A 20,452-nucleotide genomic window follows, 5' to 3' on the forward strand; every position below is an offset into this window, starting at 1 on the left:
AGCAGCACACCATGGACTGTCACAACCCAGACAGAAATTAATTGGTTTTTGTCAGTTTATTTCTAAGTTTCTGCTTAATCCCAAACTAGAGTTTGCATCTTTTATAAAGCAAATGGCTTAGGGGTCACTCCTTTGTAATGAAGTATAAGCAATTAAGATTCTAAAGACTTAATACATTTGTTTTATTGTTTAATTTAGTTTAACAATTAAAGAAAATTGGAGATTCTGCCAAATATTTTACCCTCTCATGTTAGGTGGGGCCAGTACCCTGATTGTCAGGAAGCAAGGTCTGTGAACCTTGTGCCAAAGAGCTACGTGAGCAAATAGTGAGATAAACAAGCCATTTGTGGAGACAGAGGTGGAGCTGGGCTTGTTAGGAATGAATCAGGCCATCCCACAGAGTGGGCGTCTCCTTCGCAAGTTGCTCTCCAGGGCACAATTAAAACCCCTATAAAAGGCCCAGTTCCCAGTTACCCAGTACACTTGCCCGTGGTGTCAGCGAGCACTGGACTTCTTCCTCTGGTGAAGTGGGTAAGTCCCATTCCGTGGGATTATGGTCTTCTTTATGATTCTCCATTTTTATAGCTATTTCAGATGCTGGGGTATGGGGGGAGGTTCTATGTGCCAGAAGGTATCAGTAGCTTACAGGGATAAATAAACTTTTACTAATTCGTTTCCATCTTCTTATGGTTGGAGCCATCTCTTGAACGGAAACATAACCCTCCTCCCTGGAATCTGAACTCTATACTTTCGCACATCAAAGATGATCATATGTGGCTCTGACAGGATTCATCTTCCTAAAAACTTCCATCTCAAAAGTTTGCCAATCCTCTGTTCTCTTTTACGTTGGTTCTACCTTATATGAGCCATCTTCATATAGTCACAGCATCTAAGATATTGGAGTTGAGAAGTAGATAAAGAAGTTAGCTAGACGAACCACTTCACATACCCTGCCGGCAATGCCATCCATGTATTCTTATAATATTGACCTACTGCTGGCTAATGTTTTCTAAAAAGCCAAGATTCCAAGAAAACCAATATCATTCACAGTTTTCTGGATTGTTTGGTTCAGAAAGGACCTCTCAGAAGCTTTCAATACTTCAGTATCTGAATATCTGTATTATATCTGAGTTGGAGCAGGTAATATACACTCTCTGTTTTCTGCATGTGTGTATCTGAACGTTGCCATCTTTTGACTAGGAAGAAGTATTATTTAATCTTAAAATTGCTGACTTATGAATTATATTCTATAAGAGGTCCTAAATTCCTTATGGACTGTGATGTTGGGGAACAATTCACATTCCCTTCATTGTTCTATTTTCTACCAAATGTTTTGCTGACATGGCCACTATCTACTTTAAGATACTCTCAAGTCTTCCTTCATCTTTTGGCTTTTACCTGTTCTTTTTGCTCAACTTTAAAGGAAGGTGTTTATGAGTAGAAATATATCAAATTTTGATTTCTGCACTCCTATCTTTATTGTCTGCTCTGAAATATGCTGGAGAGCTGGAGGAAATAGAGAAGAAAAGGACATAGATAATCCACATTGGGTGGACAATCAAAAGCTGACTGTAGGATAGCCTGAAGATTATTCCCCGGCTTGGAATTTCTCAGGATCGCTTTTTCTCTTTCTGATACAATATTCAAAGGTTAAAATGCTCTGAAAGTCCAGGTTGAAAATACTGCTATAAATTCAAATTACTTAGGGATCTGCCTGAAATAGTGTGAACAAAGCTTTCCCAAGAGCAGAAACGAGATTTTGATTCTGGATCTTATTTTATTGCTAGATATACTCGAACTTGAAACAAAGAAAAAAAATGTCTCCACTTCTGAGAAGCATCTGTGACATCATTGAAATTTTCAATCAATATGTCTCACATGATTGTGATGGAGCAGCATTAACTAAGAAAGACCTGAAGAACCTCCTTGAAAGAGAATTTGGAGCTGTACTTCGGGTAAGAACTAGTAAGAAAAGGAGACCTGTTGACTTAAGGCTATGAGATTTATTCTGAGGAGACCAGAGCAAGGAATGGTGGCTTTATATTCATTTTACACAACAACTGGTCTACACTACATCCCCCATTCATTTCTGAGTCAGAAGGTACTTACTTGGCATTGTAGTCTGAATAATAAAGTATTTCATGTACTTGACGGTATGGCCATGTAAATGAGTTCTTCATGGGACATTACCACAAAAGATGTCAAATCAAATTAGATTTGGAGAAACTTAAATTTGTTTCCAATTTCAAGACTGAGATCAGCCTGATCTCTGCTAAAATGGTGTTTTGTTCTGTTTTCTAATATGGAATAAAAACCAAATCAAGAGTACTGGCCATTTCAGACAGAAGTGACTACTGCAAATCTTCATTAATTTCCATTGTAGCTCTCTCAAGGATGAGTTCATTCTTAATTAAAGAGAACTTGTTTATTCTTTCTTGAGGTTGAGCAGCTTTGTTAATTGTACACATAAGTTCACGACGCAGTTTTGAATTTTCGCTTCAAGCCCTGCCTCTAAGGTGTGTAGGCTTACCCACTATTCTACTTTGTGTCCCTCTTCCTACATCCTCCAGTTTGGTCAGCACTAAATTACGAGATGCAAAAATTCCCAAGATGAGGGTGTACATTTTACATGGGGACAAGACTTGATACACACTGGGCATTTTTCTAATTGCTCTGAATGTCTCTTGAGTGTGAGCATAGCATAAAATATAACGTGTGAATACAATTTTACTACCTGTAAACAGTACATTGTAAAATTTTTGTTTTCATCGTTTTTATAGAGACCACATGACCCCAAGACGGTAGATCTGATCCTGGAACTTCTGGATCGTGACTGTAACGGGCATGTCGATTTCAATGAATTCCTCCTATTCATTTTCAAAGTGGCTCAAGCTTGTTACTATGCTCTGGACCAGGCCACGGGACTAGATGAAGACAAGCGAACCCTCTGTGATGGAAAGGAGAACCTGTTACAAGATCGCGGGCAAGAAGACCAAAGGAGATTCGAGCCTCAGGGCAGACAACCGGAAGGAGAACGTGGGCAACGACCGAGGCAGAAGACGCAGGAACAGGAGAGGGAGCGCACTGAGGGAGAGGAGCAAAGGGAGAAACAAGAGCGACTAGAACAGCGTGATAGGCAGCGCCGCGACGAGGAGCTTCCAGACGACGAGCAACAGCGAAGGCGGGAGCTGCAGGAGCTGAGGAGGGAGTCCCGTGAGGAGAAGCAGCAGCAAAGGCAAGAGCTGCAAGAGAGAGTGCTCCAGGAGGAAGAAGGGAAGCTGCAAAAACGGGAGAGGCAAGAGCAAAGGGAGAGACTGGAAGATGAACCGCAGCGGCAAAGAGAGCTCCAGGAGGAAGAAGAGCAGCTACAGAAGCGGGAGCGGCAAGAGCTGAAGAGGGAGCGCCAGGAGGAAGAGCAGCAGCTGCAAAGGTTAAGGCGCGAGCAGGAGGAGAGGCGCGAGCAGGAGGAAGAGAGGCGCGAGCAGCAGCTGAGGCGCAAGCAGGAGGACAGGCGCGAGCAGCAACTAAGGCGCGAGGAAGAAGAGAGGCGCGAGCAGCGGCTGAAGCGCGAGCAGGAGGAGAGGCCGGAGCGACAACTAAGGCGCGAGGAGGAGGACGAGAGGCGCGAGCAGAGGCTGAAGCGCGAGCAGGAGGAGAGGCGGGAGCAGCAACTAAGGCGCGAGGAAGAAGAGAGGCGCGAGCAGAGGCTGAAGCGCGAGCAGGAGGAGAGGCGGGAGCGACAACTAAGGCGCGAGGAGGAGGAAGAGAGGCGCGAGCAGGAGGAGAGGCGGGAGCAGCAACTAAGGCGCGAGGTGGAGGACGAGAGGCGCGAGCAGCGGCTGAGGCGCGAGCAGGAGGAGAGGCGCGAGCAGGAGCTGGCTGAGGAGGAGGAGCAGGAACAGGTCCGGGAGCGAATTAAGAGCCGCACCCCGAAGTGGCAGTGGCAGCTAGAAAGGGAAGCCGATGCACGGCAAAGCAAAGTCTACTCGAGGCCCCGCAGGCAGGAAGAGCAGAGGCGCCGCCAAGAGCAGGAGGAGAAGAGGCGGCGCCGGGAGCGTGAGCTGCAACAGCAGGAGGAGGAACCCGCTCGCCGGCAGCAGCAGCAGGAGGAGCAGCGCCGGGACTTCAAATGGCAGTGGCAGGCTGAGGAAGAGAGCGAGAGGCGCCGACAGACACTGTCGGTCAGGCCCTCGTTGCGGGAGCAGCGGCAGAGGCAGCTGAGGGCAGAGGAGCGCCTGCAGCGGGAACAACGGTTTCTCCAGGAGGAGGAGGAGCAGGAGCAGCGTCGCGAGAGGGAGCAAGAGCTGAAGTTCCTGGAGGAAGAAGAGCAGCTCCAACGGGGGGAGCGCACCCAACAGCTCCAGGAGGAGGAGGACGGCCTCCATGAGGATCAGGAAAAGAGGCGACGCCAGGAACAGCGCCGCGACCAAAAGTGGAGGTGGCAACTAGAAGAAGAAAGGAATAGACGCCGCCACACGCTGTACGCCAAGCCGGCCCTACGAGAGCAGCTGAGGAAGGAAGAGCAGCTGCAGCAGGAGGAAGAGCAGCTGCTGAGAGAAGAACCGGAGAAGAGAAGGCGCCAGGAGCTGGAGAGACAATACCGCGAGGAAGAGGAGCTGCAGCAGGAGGAAGAGCAGCTGCTAAGAGAGGAGCGCGAGAAGAGAAGGCGCCAGGAGCGGGAGAGACAATATCGCGATGAAGAGGAGCTGCAGCAGGAGGAAGAGCAGCTGCTACGAGAGGAGCGCGAGAAGAGAAGGCGCCAGGAGCGGGAGAGACAATACCGCAAGGAAGAGGAGCTGCAGCAGGAGGAAGAGCAGCTGCTGAGAGAGGAACAGGAGAAGAGAAGGCGCCAGGAGCGAGAGAGACAATATCGCGATGAAGAGGAGCTGCAGCAGGAGGAAGAGCAGCTGCTGAGAGAGGAGCGTGAGAAGACAAGGCGCCAGGAGCGGGAGAGACAATATCGCGATGAAGAGGAGCTGCAGCAGGAGGAAGAGCAGCTGCTGAGAGAGGAACAGGAGAAGAGAAGGCGCCAGGAGCGAGAGAGACAATATCGCGATGAAGAGGAGCTGCAGCAGGAGGAAGAGCAGCTGCTGAGAGAGGAGCGCGAGAAGAGAAGGCGCCAGGAGCGGGAGAGACAATACCGCAAGGAAGAGGAGCTGCAGCAGGAGGAAGAGCAGCTGCTGAGAGAGGAGCGCGAGAAGAGAAGGCGCCAGGAGCAAGAGAGCCAATATCGCGAGGAAGAGGAGCTGCAGCAGGAGGAAGAGCAGCTGCTAAGAGAGGAGCGCGAGAAGAGAAGGCGCCAGGAGCGGGAGAGACAATACCGCGAGGAAGAGGAGCTGCAGCAGGAGGAAGAGCAGTTTCTAAGAGAGGAGCGCGAGAAGAGAAGGCGCCAGGAGCGAGAGAGCCAATATCGCGAGGAAGAGGAGCTGCAGCAGGAGGAAGAGCAGCTGCTAAGAGAGGAGCGCGAGAAGAGAAGACGCCAGGAGCGGGAGAGACAATACCGCGAGGAAGAGGAGCTGCAGCAGGAGGAAGAGCAGTTTCTAAGAGAGGAGCGTGAGAAGAGAAGGCGCCAGGAGCGAGAGAGACAATATCGTGAGGAAGAGGAGCTGCAGCAGGAGAAAGAGCAGTTTCTAAGAGAGGAGCGTGAGAAGAGAAGGCGCCAGGAGCGAGAGAGACAATATCGTGAGGAAGAGGAGCTGCAGCAGGAGGAAGAGCAGCTGCTGAGAGAGGAGCTGGAGAAGAGAAGGCGCCAGGAGCGGGAGAGGCAGTATCGGGAGGAGGAAGAGCTTCAGCGCCAGGACAGAAAGCGGCGATACCGGGATGAGGATCAGCGCAGTGATCTGAAATGGCAGTGGGAACCAGAAAAAGAAAATGCAGTTCGTAATAACAGGGTTTACTGCAAACGTAGAGAGAATGAACAGCTCCGGCAGTTGGAAGATTCCCAGGTGCGTGACAGACAATTCCAGCAGGATCTGCAGCCCCTGCTGGATGAACAGCAAGAGAGAGACCGCGAGCAAGAGAGGCGGCGCTGGCAGCAGCGCGACAGGCAGTTCCCAGAGGAAGAACAGCTGAAGCGAGAAGAGCAAAAGGAAGCCAACAGGCGCGACAGGAAGTTCCAAGAGGAAAAGCAGTTGCTGAGAGAGGAAAGAGAAAAGAAACGCCGTCAGGAGACAGACAGAAAATTCCGCGAGGAGGAACAGCTGCTGCGCCAAGAGCGTGACAGAAAATTCCTGGAAGAGGAACAGCAGCTGCGCCGCCAGGAACGAGAGAGAAAATTCCGTGAGGAGGAACCGCAGCTGCGCCGCCAGGAGCGCGAACAACAGCTGCGCCAGGACCGCGACAGAAAATTCCGTGAGGAGGAACAGCTCCGTCAGGAGAGGGAGGAACAGCAGCTGCGTCGCCAGGAACGAGAGAGAAAATTCCGCGAGGAGGAACCGCAGCTGCGCCGCCAGGAGCGCGAACAACAGCTGCGCCAGGACCGCGACAGAAAATTCCGTGAAGAGGAACAGCTCCGTCAGGAGAGGGAGGAACAGCAGCTGCGCCGCCAGGAGCGCGACAGAAAATTCCGCGAGGAAGAGCAGCTCCGCGAGGAGGGACAGCTCCGCCAGGAGAGGGAGGAACAGCAGCTGCGACGCCAGGAGCGGGACAGAAAATTCCGCGAGGAGGAACAGCTGCTACAGGAAAGGGAAGAACAGCAGCTGCGCCAAGAGCGTGACAGAAAATTCCTGGAAGAGGAACAGCAGCTGCGCCGCCAGGAACGAGAGAGAAAATTCCGCGTGGAAGAACAGCAGCTGCGCCCCCAGGAGCGGGAACAGCTGCGCCAGGAGCGCTACAGAAAATTCCGCGAAGAGGAACAGCTCCGCAAGGAGAGGGAGGAACAGCAGCTGCGCCACCAGGAGCGCGACAGAAAATTCCGCGAGGTGGAACAGCAGGTGCGCCCCCAGGAGCGCGACAGAAAATTCCGCGAAGAGGAACAGCTCCGCAAGGAGAGGGAGGAACAGCAGCTGCGCCGCCAGGAGCGGGAACAGCTGCGCCAGGAGCGCGACAGAAAATTCCGCGAGGAGGAACAGCAGCTGCGCCCCCAGGAGCGGGAACAGCTGCGCCAGGAGCGCGACAGAAAATTCCGTGAAGAGGAACAGCTCCGCAAGGAGAGGGAGGAACAGCAGCTGCGCCCCCAGGAGCGCGACAGAAAATTCCGCAAAGAGGAACAGCTCCGCAAGGAGAGGGAGGAACAGCAGCTGCGCCGCCAGGAGCGCGACAGAAAATTCCGCGAGGAGGAACAGCAGCTGCGCCCCCAGGAGCGGGAACAGCTGCGCCAGGAGCGCGACAGAAAATTCCGCGAAGAGGAACAGCTCCGCAAGGAGAGGGAGGAACAGCAGCTGCGCCGCCAGGAGCGCGACAGAAAATTCCGCGAGGAGGAACAGCTCCGCAAGGAGAGGGAGGAACAGCAGGTGAGCCGCCAGGAGCGCGACAGAAAATTCCGCGAGGAGGAACAGCAGCTGCGCCGCCAAGAGCGGGACAGAAAGTATCGCCGGGAAGAGGAGCAGCTGCAGCTTGAGGAGCAGGAAGAGCAGAGGCGCCGACAGGAGAGAGACCGGCAGTACCGGGCGGAGGAGCAGTTTGCGAGGCAGGAGAAGAGTCGTCATCAGGAACAAGAACTGCGGCAAGAAGAAGAGCAGAGACGTCGCCAGGAACGGGAAAGGAAATTCCGGGAAGAACAGCTCCGCCGCCAGCAGGAGGAAGAACAGAGGCCCCGCCAAGTCCGGGAGATCCAATCCCAAGAAGGCAAGGGCTATGGGCGGCTTCTGGAGCCCGGCGCTCGTCAGTTTGCCAACGTCCCAGTGCGCTCCAGCCCTCTCTATGAGTACATCCAAGAGCAGAGATCTCAATACCGCCCTTAAGAGATATTGCCAATACCCTGACACCTGCCAAAGCTTTGAGCACAGGAAAATGAGAAACACTGGGTACCAAGTGATAACTCAGATGTTTCAGGTTGCGGGAAATCTCTCTGATGTTAGAATGTCTTTTCTTCCAAAATCTTAAACTACGCTCATTTTATGTACTTTGTACTCCTGCTTTTTATTCTTCCTCAAGTAGTTATTTACTGCAAGACGTCTTTCTTTTGCTCTTTGATGCAGATGTGGTGTGCATTTGAAAAAAAAAAACACATAAATCATTTAATTTGTTTAAGGAGTTTTGTTTGAGGAACGTGTTCATTTATTGCTTTCAGAAGTAACAAGAATAATAGGATGCCTTGAGATTCTAAACAATGAGTCTGTTTAATGACTGACCCACCTTGTGGAAAGTGCAGATATTTTTAATGTTCAAGTTGCTATTTCTTCTTAAACCTAAATTGATCTTTGCCCCCAAACACCTTTTCATCTTTTGTGGCATAATTAGCACAGGTTCCAGGTAACTGAATTTTTATAACCCTTGGATAGTGCAGGTGGAGTGACCACTGCATGAAAACTTTCTGCGAAATCAGCCTATTACTGGAAGAAATATCTGTTAAGGATAGGTTTAGCTTTGAAGATTTAGAATTCAAATTAGATTTTTTTACATTCAACTTCACTTACCCACATAATCTCATGAAGCAAAAATGAGGTGTTTCTCAAACAACTTCAGAGTTCAAATTTTAAAATTGTGTCTGGTGTAGTCTACAGTGTTCATTCTACTTCCCCAAGTTTTGAAGAGTTTGAGAATATTAGGAAACTTTGTTAATTTTAGCTTATTAGAAGGAAGCTGTTCAGAATCCCATAAACATCTGGCTTACTCTAGGGCCAATAAGAGATCACAGAGAGCATCCTGGAGGTGTAAAAAGGAAAAATGTGTGAACATAGGGGCAACTTCCTAGAGGCCCTTTGACAAGACCCATCAGCGCACAATCATTTGAGGCCTATTTATAATACCTTGCAAACATTCTTGTTGAAATAATTGGACTGAAAAATAATAATAAATGTTTGGCAAATAACTACTTTTGTCTGTTTTAAGTCTACATCAATCATAACTCAAGGTCTGGAAACTAACACAAGTTCCCAATCACATAAGGGCCTTTTGTTCCCATTTTCTATGTCCAAATATAAAAAAGAAGGGAGGGGATTCTTTGTTTTTCCCCAACAATTATTTTTGCAGTTAGACTGAATCCTATTTCCATCCACACACTGAGATTCTCTTCCTGAGTGTTTTTATTCTTGACCCCACAGCTTTCTATACCATTTCTTGCAGTGACTCACCGGTCATGATAAATATTCGTGCTCCCAATGTTTGTTAATATTTCCTTTAGAGAAAGCAGCAGCTTCTTAGTCTCTGATGCCTGATGAGCCACTAATAGAAAATGGCTTGAAACTTCAGATCAGCACTATAAAAACTGTAGACGTCCTGTTGACATCTACACACAATCCATGAAGTGACTGAGTCAGAAGGTACTTACTAGTAATCAGGCTGAAGTATCGAATTATTTTCTGATAATCCAAACACCCCCGTGCTGCCTGCTGGAGTCTTACATTTAGTATCCACAGTTTATAACTAGAAACAAGTCCAAGAGGGCCCTAATCAAAACAATATCATTTCTAATCTTGAGAATCATGATGAGAAGATGCCCTAAAGTTATAGTCACTCAAAAATTTTATCAGTGGTGGAGACAAGCTAAGCTTATAGGTCCTGAGTATCATTCTGATAGAGTAACATGGCATTTTCTTCAAGAAGCACAGCCTCTCTCTCTCTCTCTCACTTTAGCAAATGGCAGATGCCAACCAAAGACAGAACCTGGGAATCCCCTGATATTGTCTTGGAATTTCAACTATTTCAAAGATTTCTAACTGCAAAACTATTTTTCCCCTAAAGTATACTCTGTTTCTTACTTAAAGTTCTTCAAACAAATTCTGTAAGAGCTTCACTGACTTTCCTCAGGACCCTCTATGGGTACTGATTCAAGAGCCTCCTTATAAATGCCCAGCCTCAGGATACCTCTGAAATATACACTTCGTCAGCGACACTACAGTTTAACAATGATGGTTATGGTAAAAATAAAGCCCTGCAGACTTGTAGCACCTTGCAAGAAGGTAAAGACAACTTCCAAAAAAGAAAGTACTGTTTCATCACAGTTATAATAACATGTAGCTTAAAAAAAAAAGTGTCAGCCAGCCCATGCCCTCTACCTGTTATTTTAGCATGCTGGCAAGGGAACTGAAGGCCAAGCCTCGTGCTCCACCTGAGTAATGCACATGCATGGGCAGAACCTTAAGGCTGTTGGGCAATTGCCTACTTAATTATAAACTGGGAACGCTATTAGCATCACTTAGGCTACTGCTGGCAAATGGGATGAAGAGTTTAATATGCTATGATAGAAAAGCCAGTCTCTGTGTGTTGTTGTGACCTCCCCACCCCCACAGAGGTTGAAGTCTTAACCCTCAGTACTTCAGAATGTAATAATATTAGGAGATGTGGTATTTATAGAGGTAATTAAATCAAAATGAGGTTGTTAGTTCAGGCCCTAATCCAATATGACTGGTGTCCTTATAAGAAGATGAAATTTGGATACAGACATGGACAGAGGGAAGATGTGAAGTTGCAGGGAGAAGATGGCCATCAACAAGCCAAGGATATGGTCCTAGAACAGATCCTTTCCACGTGGCCCTCTGAATAAGCCAGCTCGGGTAACACCTTGATCTTGGGATTTGATCTTAGGACTTCTAGATCCAAGAACTGTGAGAAAACAAATTTCTATTGTTCAAGCTACCTGGTCTATGGTACTTAGCTATGACAGCCCTAGAAAACTAATACAATATGTATCAGTAAGGTGGCATCATGTTGCTAGGTAAGCCTATCTGTATCATGATGATCACTATCCTTTGACATTGTGCAAGCAGGTTCTGGTTCCTCAAAGATAAATTATTTTCCCATTAAATTTGCCATACTTTATATGATAGAGTGGAAAGAGTGCTACAATAAATCAAACACCTTGGGTTTATTCATTTATTCACTCAGCAAGTATTTATTGAGCTCCTGCTATATGCCAGGCATTGTTCCAGGCAATATACATATGGTGACTTGTTTCTTCACTTTACTACCTGTATGTCCTTGTCCAAGCCACTTATGGTTTCTGGGCCTCCATTATTTTGTATTTCAAACTGTGCAGCCGAAATTCTCAGGACTGAAATTAAAATTATTGGCCAGGCGGGTGGCTCACGCCTGTAATCCCAGCACTTTGGAAGGCTAAGGTGGGTGGATCACCTAAGATCAGGAGATCAGGACTGTAAAATACAAAAATACAAAATTATTACCAGCTACTCAAGAGGCTAAGGCAAGAGAATCGCTTGAACCCTGGAAGCAGAGGTTGCAGTGAGCTGAGATCACCCCATTGCACTCCAGCCTGGGCAACAAGAGTGGAACTCTGTCTCAAAAATATAATAATAAGAGGAGGGAGGACTCAAGATGGCGCTGTGAGAACAACCCAGGATTGAAGCTCTCGTTGAATCCGCGGAGAGGTGAGTCAGAGCTGCATTTCCAGACTGATCTTTGTTGCCCACAGAACGGGGAAATTCCCAAGTATAAAAGAGACGCGGAATGCCAGGTAGACGTACCGCCTGGTGAAGCCGGCAGCCGGGGTGGCGGCGGCCGGCCCTACCCAGCGCTCCCCACAGGGCGCGCTTGTCCGGGTGCCCTGTTGAACCGGCAACCTGAGACTTGAGAGGGCTAGACTTGAGACTGAATGGGACTCGGAAAGTGGGCCAGCCCAGGGGGTTGCAGGAACACAGCGTTTGGGGTAGCCCAGTGGGACGGACAAACTGCGATTCCAAACGCTCCCGTGCAGATGGTCCCTGAGGTGCTCTGTAGGGGAGGGGCGTCCACCATTACCAAGGCAACCCACCCCTACTGAGATACACGCCCACTGCTGACGCAGCCTGCCATTGCCGAGGCAACCTGCTACAACAGAGAGACTCCGCCGCAGGGCGTAGCCCGTGGCGGAGACCGCAGCAGAAGAACAGAGTCTGCAGCAACAGGGCGAACCACACAACAGCAGGGCGGAGCCTCAGCAGGCAAACAGTGAATAGACTGCCTCCTAGCTGGGCAGGACACCTCAACGGACATCCAAAAATAAAGCCCCAACAGAGCATTTCAGAAAACAAGGGTTTTTTTTAATGAGCTCTGTTGCAGCAGAATCAAACATAGCAGCCTAACAGCCCTGAATGAACAACAGAGCTCACAGCTCAGCAATTGAGCTCATATAAAGTACAGACTGTCTCCTCAAGCAGCTCCCTGACCTCTCTATATCCAAAGACTGACATTTGGCAGGCATCATCCTGGGACAAAGATAGCAGAAAAAGAAACTGGTAGCATCCCTCACTGTTTCGCAGCTGCTATAGGTGCACCCCAGACAAGCAGGGCCTGGAGTGGACCTCAGCAGTCATACAGCGAAGGGGCTAGACTGGTAGAAGGAAAACCAAGTGACAGAACTACTTCATCATCAACAATCTGGGTGTCTACTCAGAGACCCAATCGAAAAGTCAGCAACTACACAGACGACAAGTGGAGAAATCCACAAAGATGGGAAGAAACCAGCGCAAAAAGGAGGAAAACACCTGAAACCAGAACACCTCGCCTCCTAGAAAGGACCAAAACTCCTCACCAGCAAGGGAACAAAGCTGGACGGAGAATGACTGTAACGAAATGACGGAATTAGACTTCAGAAGGTGGATAATGAGAAACTTTTGTGAGCCAAAAGATCATGTATTAAATCAATGCAAAGAAACTAAGGAACTTGAAAAAAGATTTGAGGAAATGATAACAAGAATGGATAACTTAGAGAGGAATATGAATGAATTAAAGGAGCTGAAAAACACAATACGAGAACTTCGCGAAGCATGCACAAGTTTCAATAGCCGAATTGACCAAGCAGAAGAAAGAATATCTGAAGTCAAAGACCAACTCAATGAAATAAAACGAGAAACCAAGATTAGAGAAAAAAGCGTAAAAATGAATGAACAAAGTCTCCAAGAAATGTGGGACTATGTGAAAAGACCTAACCTACGTTTGATAGGTGTACCAGAAGGGGACGAAGAGAATGAATCCAAGCTGGAAAATACTCTTCAGGACATCATCCAGGAAAATTTCCCCCACCTAGCAAGACAGGCCAACACTCAAATGCAGGAAATACAGAGAACACCACAAAGATATTCCGCAAGAAGAGCAACCCCAAGGCACATAATCGTCAGATTCAACAAGGTTGAAATAAAGGAGAAAATACTAAGGGCAGCCAGAGAGAAAGGTCGGGTCACCCACAAAGGAAAGCCCATCAGACTCATAGCAGATCTCTCGGCAGAAACACTACAAGCCAGAAGAGAGTGGGGGCCAATATTCAACATCCTTAAAGAAAAGAACTTTCAATCCAGAATTTCATATCCAGCCAAACTGAGCTTCAGAAGTGAAGGAAAAATAAAATCCTTTGCGAACAAGCAAGTACTCAGAGATTTTGTCACCACCAGGCCTGCTTTACAAGAGCTCCTAAAAGAGGCACTACACATAGAAAGGAATAACCAGTACCAGCCATTCCAAAATCACACTAAATGCTAAAGAGCATCAACATAATGAAGAATCTACAACAACTAACGGGCAAAACAGCCATTTAGCATCAAAATGGCAGTATCAAATTCACACATAACAATATTAACCCTAAATGTAAATGGGCTAAATGCACCAATCAAAAGACACAGACTGGCAAATTGGATAAAAATCCAAAATCCATCAGTGTGCTGTATCCAGGAAACCCATCTCACATGCAAAGATACACAAAGTCTCAAAATAAAGGGATGGAGGAAGATTTACCAAGCAAATGGAGAGCAAAAAAAAGCAGGAGTTGCAATTCTCATCTCTGATAAAATTGACTTTAAAGCAACAAAGATCAAAAGAGACAAAGAAGGCCATTACATAATGGTAAAAGGATCAATACAACAAGAAGAGCTAACGATCCTAAACATATATGGACCCAATGCAGGAGCACCCAGATACATAAGGCAAGTTCTTAATGACTTACAAAGAGACTTAGACTCCCACACAATAATAGTGGGAGACTTTAACACTCCGCTGTCAATATTAGACAGATCAACCAGACAGAAAATCAACAAGGATATCCAGGGCTTGAACTCAGACCTGGAGCAAGCAAACCTGATAGACATTTACAGAACTCTCCACCCCAAATCCACAGAATATACATTCTTCTCAGCACCACATCACACCTACTCTAAAATTGACCACATAATTGGAAGTAAAGCACTGCTCAACAAATGCAAAACAACTGAAATCATAACAAACAGCCTCTCAGACCATAGTGCAATCAAGTTAGAACTCAGAATTCAGAAACCAACCCAGAAACGCACAGCTTCATGGAAACTGAACAACTGGCTCTTGAATGTTGACTGGGTAAACAATGATATGAAGACAGAAATAAAGAAGTTCTTCGAAACCAATGAGAATGAAGACACAACATGCCAGAATCTCTGGGACACATTTAAAGCAGTCTCTAGAGGAAAGTATATAGCAATAAGTGCCCATATGAGGAGAATGGAGAGATCCAAATTTGACACCCTATCGTCAAAATTAAAAGAGCTAGAGGAGCAAGATAAAAAAAACTCAAAACCCAGCAGAAGACAAGAAATAACTAAGATCAGAGCTGAACTGAAGGAGATTGAGACACGAAAAACCCTTCAAAAAATCAATAAATCCAAGAGCTGGTTTTTTGAAAAGATCAACAAAATAGACAGACCACTAGCCAGATTGGTTAAAAATAAAAGAGAGAACAACCAAATAGATGCAATAAAAAATGATAAAGGGGAAATCACCACAGATTCCACAGAAATTCAAACCATCATCAGAGAATATTACAAACAACTCTATGCACATAAACTAGTAAACCTGGAAGAAATGGATAAATTCCTGGACTCCTGTGTCCTCCCAAGCCTAAACCAGGAGGAAGCTGAAACTATGAATAGACTAATAACAAGGTCAGAAGTCGAGGCAGCAATTAAGAGCCTACCACACAAAAAAAGCCCAGGTCCAGACGGGTTCACAGCTGAATTCTACCAGACACACAAAGAGGAGCTGGTACCATTCCTTCTGAAACTATTCCAAATAATCCAAAAAGAGGGAATCCTTCCCAAATCATTTTACGAGACCAACATCATCCTGATACCAAAACCCAGCAGAGACCCAACAAGAAAAGAAAACTTCAGGCCAATATCCATGATGAACATAGATGCAAAAATCTTCAATAAAATATTGGCCAGCCGATTGCAACAGCAAATCAAAAAACTTATTCATCATGATCAAGTAGGATTCATCCTGGGGATGCAAGGCTGGTTCAACATACGCAAGTCTATCAAAGTAATTCACCACATAAACAGAACCAAAAACAAAAACCACATGATTATCTCAATTAACGCAGAGAAGGCATTTGACAAAATTCAACAGCCCTTTATACTAAAAACCCTCAATAAACTCGGTATCAATGGAACGTATCTCAAAGTAATAAAAGCTATATATGACAAACCAACAGCCAATATCATACTGAATGGGCAAAAACTGGAAGCATTCCCTTTGAAATCCGGCACTAGACAAGGATGCCCTCTTTCACCACTCCTATTCAATATAGTACTGGAAGTTCTAGCCAGAGCAATCAGGCAAGAAAAAGAAATAAAGGGTATTCAAATAGGAAAGGTGGAAGCCAAATTGTCTCTATTTGCAGATGACATGATAGTATACCTAGAAGACCCCATCACCTCAGCCCAAAAACTCCTGAAACTGATAAGCAACTTCAGCAAAGTCTCAGGATATAAAATCAATGTGCAAAAATCACAGGCATTCATCTACACCAATAACAGACTTAAAGAAAGCCAAATCAAGAATGAACTGCCATTCACAATTGCTACAAAAAGAATAAAATACCTTGGAATACAACTCACAAGGAACGTAAGGGACCTCTTCAAGGAGAACTACAAACCACTGCTCAACAAAATCAGAGAGGACACAAACAGATGGAGAAACATTCCATGTTCATGGTTAGGAAGAATTAATATCGTGAAAATGGCTATACTGCCCAAAGTAATTTACAGAATCAATGCTATCCCCATTAAGCTACCATTGACTTTCTTCACAGAACTGGAAAAAACCACCACGAACTTCATATGGAACCAAAAGAGAGCCCACATAGCCAAGTCAATTCTAAGCAAAAAGAACACAGTGGGGGGCATCACACTACCGGATTTCAAACTATCCTACAAGGCTACAGTAATCAAAACAGCATGGTACTGGTACCAAAACAGAGATATAGACCAATGGAACAAAACAGAGGCACTGGAGGCAACACAACATATCTACAACCATACAATCTTTGATAAACCTGACAAAAACAAGCAATGGGGAAAGGATTCCCTGTTTAACAAATGGTGTTGGGAAAACTGGCTAGCCATGTGCAGAAAGCAGAAACTGGACCCCTTCCTGACCCCTTACACTAAAATTAACTCCAGATGGATTAAAGACTTAAACACAAGACCTGGGACGATAAAAACCCTAGAAGGAAATTTATGCAAAACTATTCAGGACATAGGAGTAGGCAAGGTCTTCATGACCAAAACACCAAAAGCACTGGCAACAAAAGCCAAAATAGACAAATGGGACCTAATCAAACTCCACAGCTTCTGCACGGCAAAAGAAACAGTCACTAGAGTGAATTGGCAACCAACAGAATGGGAAAAATTTTTTGCAGTTTGCCCATCTGACAAAGGGCTGATACCCAGAATTTACAAAGAACTCAAACAGATTTACAGGAAAAAAACAAACAAGCCCATTCAAAAGTGGGCAAAGGATATGAACAGACACTTTACGAAAGAAGACATATATGAGGCCAACAATCATATGAAAAAATGCTCATCGTCACTGATCATCAGAGAGATGCAAATCAAAACTACATTGAGATACCATCTCACGCCAGTTAGAATGGTGATCATTAAAAAATCTGGAGACAACAGATGCTGGAGAGGATGTGGAGAAAAAGGAACACTTTTACACTGTTGGTGGGAGTGTAAATTAGTTCAACCATTGTGGAAGACAGTGTGGCGATTCCTCAAGGCCTTAGAAATAGAAATTCCATTTGACCCAGCAATCCCATTACTGGGAATATATCCAAAAGACTATAAATCGTTCTACTATAAGGACACATGTACACAAATGTTCATTGCAGCACTGTTTACAATAGCAAAGACCTGGAACCAACCCAAATGCCCATTGATAATAGACTGGATTGGAAAAATGTGGCACATATACACCATGGAATATTATGCAGCAATCAGAAATGATGAGTTTGTGTCGTTTGTAGGGACATGGGTGAATCTGGAGGACATCATCCTCAGCAAACTGACACAAGAACAGAAAATGAAACACCGCATGTTCTCCCTCATAGGCGGGTGATGAAAAATGAGATCACATGAACACAGGGAGGGGAGTACTAAACACTGGGGTCTATTGGGGGAAAAAGGGGAGGGCCAGTGGGAGGGGGAGGTGGGAGGGATAGCCTGGGGAGAAATGCCAAATGTGGGTGAAGGGGAGAAAGGAAGCAAAACACACTGCCATGTGTGTACCTACGCAACTGTCTTGCATGCTCTGCTCATGTACCCCAAAACCTAAAATGCAATTAAAAATATATATATAATAATAAAATAAAATAATTTTAATTTTAATTCCGACATTCAGCTTGTTCAATGGAAACTCTCAAAGAAACTCAAATAATGCCTAACTACAACTTCTACCTTTAGCTAATAAAAAAGGAAAAGAAAAATAACTGATGAAAGGGATTATCAGAGCCTCATTCTGACTGTGAAGATCTTCCCTTTCTGCCCAGTCAGCTCTGAACTTTCCCTCATTAGTCTCCAGATTCTTTTCCGGAGCTCTTTCCTATCATCCCAATTTTATTCACTGAGAGAAAGGACCCTAAACCTACCCCATTTTCATTGACCCTAGTACTACCAAAGATCACTGTCCCTCTATGAACCTGACATATACATTAATTATTCTCTTTCTTTTCTGAGAAGAAAACTAAACTGGGTTCTGGAATTTGGTCCCGCTCAAACTAAAATGTAATAGTTATTAGTTTAGTTCTGTAAGCACTCCATCTTCTGCACTCATTGCACATTGCTAATATTTGCATTAAATCATGGTAATTATGAGTTTTTTCAGCAAGCATACTCTGTCAAAGATTATAATCCATGCAATATGTAATAAGCACTTTTCCCTTGTTAATAAAGAGCCGACAGTCACATGCGATAACCTCAAACTAACGCAAAAGATAGATTTTTGAGCAGGTTATTATTTTCTGAACCCTTAAAACATCCATGGCAAGCATTCAAATAACAAAAGATTTTTTAAATCTGATTTGTCACCACTCTTCTTTAAAAAAAAAAAAGAATTGTGTGGCAATTTCTGCAGGATAAAATCAAAGATTTTCAGTTTCGATTTTAAGGCCCTCCCCAATTTAGTGTCAATTCACCTTTTAAACTCTGACTCCCATGATAATTTCTAGAGCCAAGCATATGTTCAAACTGTATTAGTCTATTTGTTGTCATTATGATGCCTTATGATTAACCTTACTTCTAAGACATATTGGCATACTTTTATCTGTTTGGAGTGCTTCTCTCCTTCCTGGCTATCTGGGCAATTTCTATGCCGTTTATAAGACCTAGGCTGAGTCTGGCCTCCTCCCTAAAATCTTTCCCTAATCACCCTGACATACAATGATCTCTCTCTTCATTGAGATTCTAAGACAAACCCTATTATCTTCACTATTCATTAATTGGTTACAATATTTTGTCTTAGTTGGCTTTATGCTTTCTTTTTTTATTTCGATAGGTTTTTGGGAATAGTTGGTGTTTGGTTACATGCATGAGTAAGTTATTTCGTGGTGATTTCTGAGATTTTGGTGTATCCATCACCTGAGCAATGTACAATGCACCCAATGTGTAGCCTTCTATCCCTCATCCATCTCCTACCCTTTCCACTGAGTCCCAAAAGTCCACTATATCATTCTTACGCCTTTGTGTCCTCATAGCTTAGCTCCCACTTATGAGTGAGAACACATCATGTTTGGTTTTCCATTTAATGGTCTCTAATTCCATTCAGGTTCCTATAAATGCCATTATTTTGTTCCTTTTTATGGCTGAGCAGTAGTCCATGGTATGTGTATGTATATGTGGATGTGTATATGTGTGTGTTTGTGTGTGTGCGTGTGTGTGTGTAGCATTTTCTTTACCCACTTGTTCATTGATGGGCATTTGGCCTGTTCCATATTTTTGCAATTGCAAATTGTGCTGCTATAAACGTGTGTGAAAATATCTTTTTTATATAGCAACGTATTTTCCTCTGGGTAGACACCCAGTAGTGAGATTGCTGAATCAAATGATAGATCTACTTTTAGTTCTTTAAGGAATCTCCGCAATGTTTTCCATAGTGGTTGTACTAGTTTACATTCCCACCAACAGCATAAAAGTGTTCCCTTTTTACCACATTCAGGCATTGGCTTTATACTTTCTTCCTCTTCCCAATTAGATTGTAAATACTTTGAAAACAGAGACTGTAACTTAGACATTCTTTATTTTGTACATTCTTTCTATAATACACAATAAGCAATAGGACCAGACGTGGTGGCCCATGCCTGTAATCCCAGCACTTTGGGAAGCCAAAGTTGGAGGATTTCTTGAGGCTAGGAATTCAAGACCAGCCTGGGGAACAGAGTAAGAACCTGTATCCACACGCACACAAAAAAAATTCAATTAGTTGGGTATGAGGGCATGTACCCATGGTCTCAGCTATTCTGCAGGCTGAGGCAGGAGGATTACTTGATCCCAGGAGGTGGAGGCTACAGTGAGCTATGATCATACCATTGCACTCCATCCTCAGTAACAGGAAAAAAAAATTTTTTTTAAACAATAGAACTCTGACATTCTGAGGAAACACATGGACTCTCTCACTTAATATATATGTATTATATATTTGATTACATATAATACATATAGTCAAAAACATGGCCTGGGATTTCAAAAGTTACTAGGTACAGTGAAGCTTTCTTAACTTCATGCTAAAATATTACTTTAGGACTCATGAGAATTAGATGCACAATGCAGACACTCAATAGATACATGTTAATGAGTGATGAGTGAAACAATATATCCTTTACAGCTCTTTTCTGTGGAGGACCTCTACTGCCTATCTGTAAAATATGCATCCCTCCCTTCTGAATATTGAAGCCCTAAGTCCTTTCTTGTACCTTGAAAATTCCTCAACCTTGGGCATTACCAAGGCATTATTTCTTCTTCATTTTAAGTTCTGTCTGGAAATTGGAGTGAGTGCTGGTCTTAGCATCTGTCAGTGCCCCTTAGTGAGATGAGAATGCAGGTGTAGGAGGAAGGAA

The 20,452-nt window shown here is 44.9% G+C and overlaps 2 protein-coding genes across 4 annotated transcripts in view; one reads left to right on the forward strand and one right to left on the reverse strand.

The window, feature by feature from the left end:
* LOC103788982 (uncharacterized) overlaps positions 1-20,452 on the reverse strand; it is an 870,763-nt gene that overhangs the window by 695,610 nt on the left and 154,701 nt on the right. The gene's annotated exons all lie outside the window — the stretch shown is intronic.
* Positions 480-8,971, forward strand: TCHH (trichohyalin). The gene is made up of 3 exons (XM_035279832.3): positions 480-531; positions 1,788-1,955; positions 2,781-8,971. The coding sequence occupies exons 2-3, from the start codon at positions 1,818-1,820 to the stop codon at positions 7,899-7,901; spliced, it is 5,259 nt and encodes a 1,752-aa protein (XP_035135723.3). The 5' UTR covers positions 480-531; positions 1,788-1,817; the 3' UTR covers positions 7,902-8,971.

The sequence above is a fragment of the Callithrix jacchus genome, chromosome 18 (genome assembly GCF_049354715.1).
Source record: "Callithrix jacchus isolate 240 chromosome 18, calJac240_pri, whole genome shotgun sequence".
Lineage (NCBI taxonomy): Eukaryota > Metazoa > Chordata > Mammalia > Primates > Cebidae > Callithrix > Callithrix jacchus.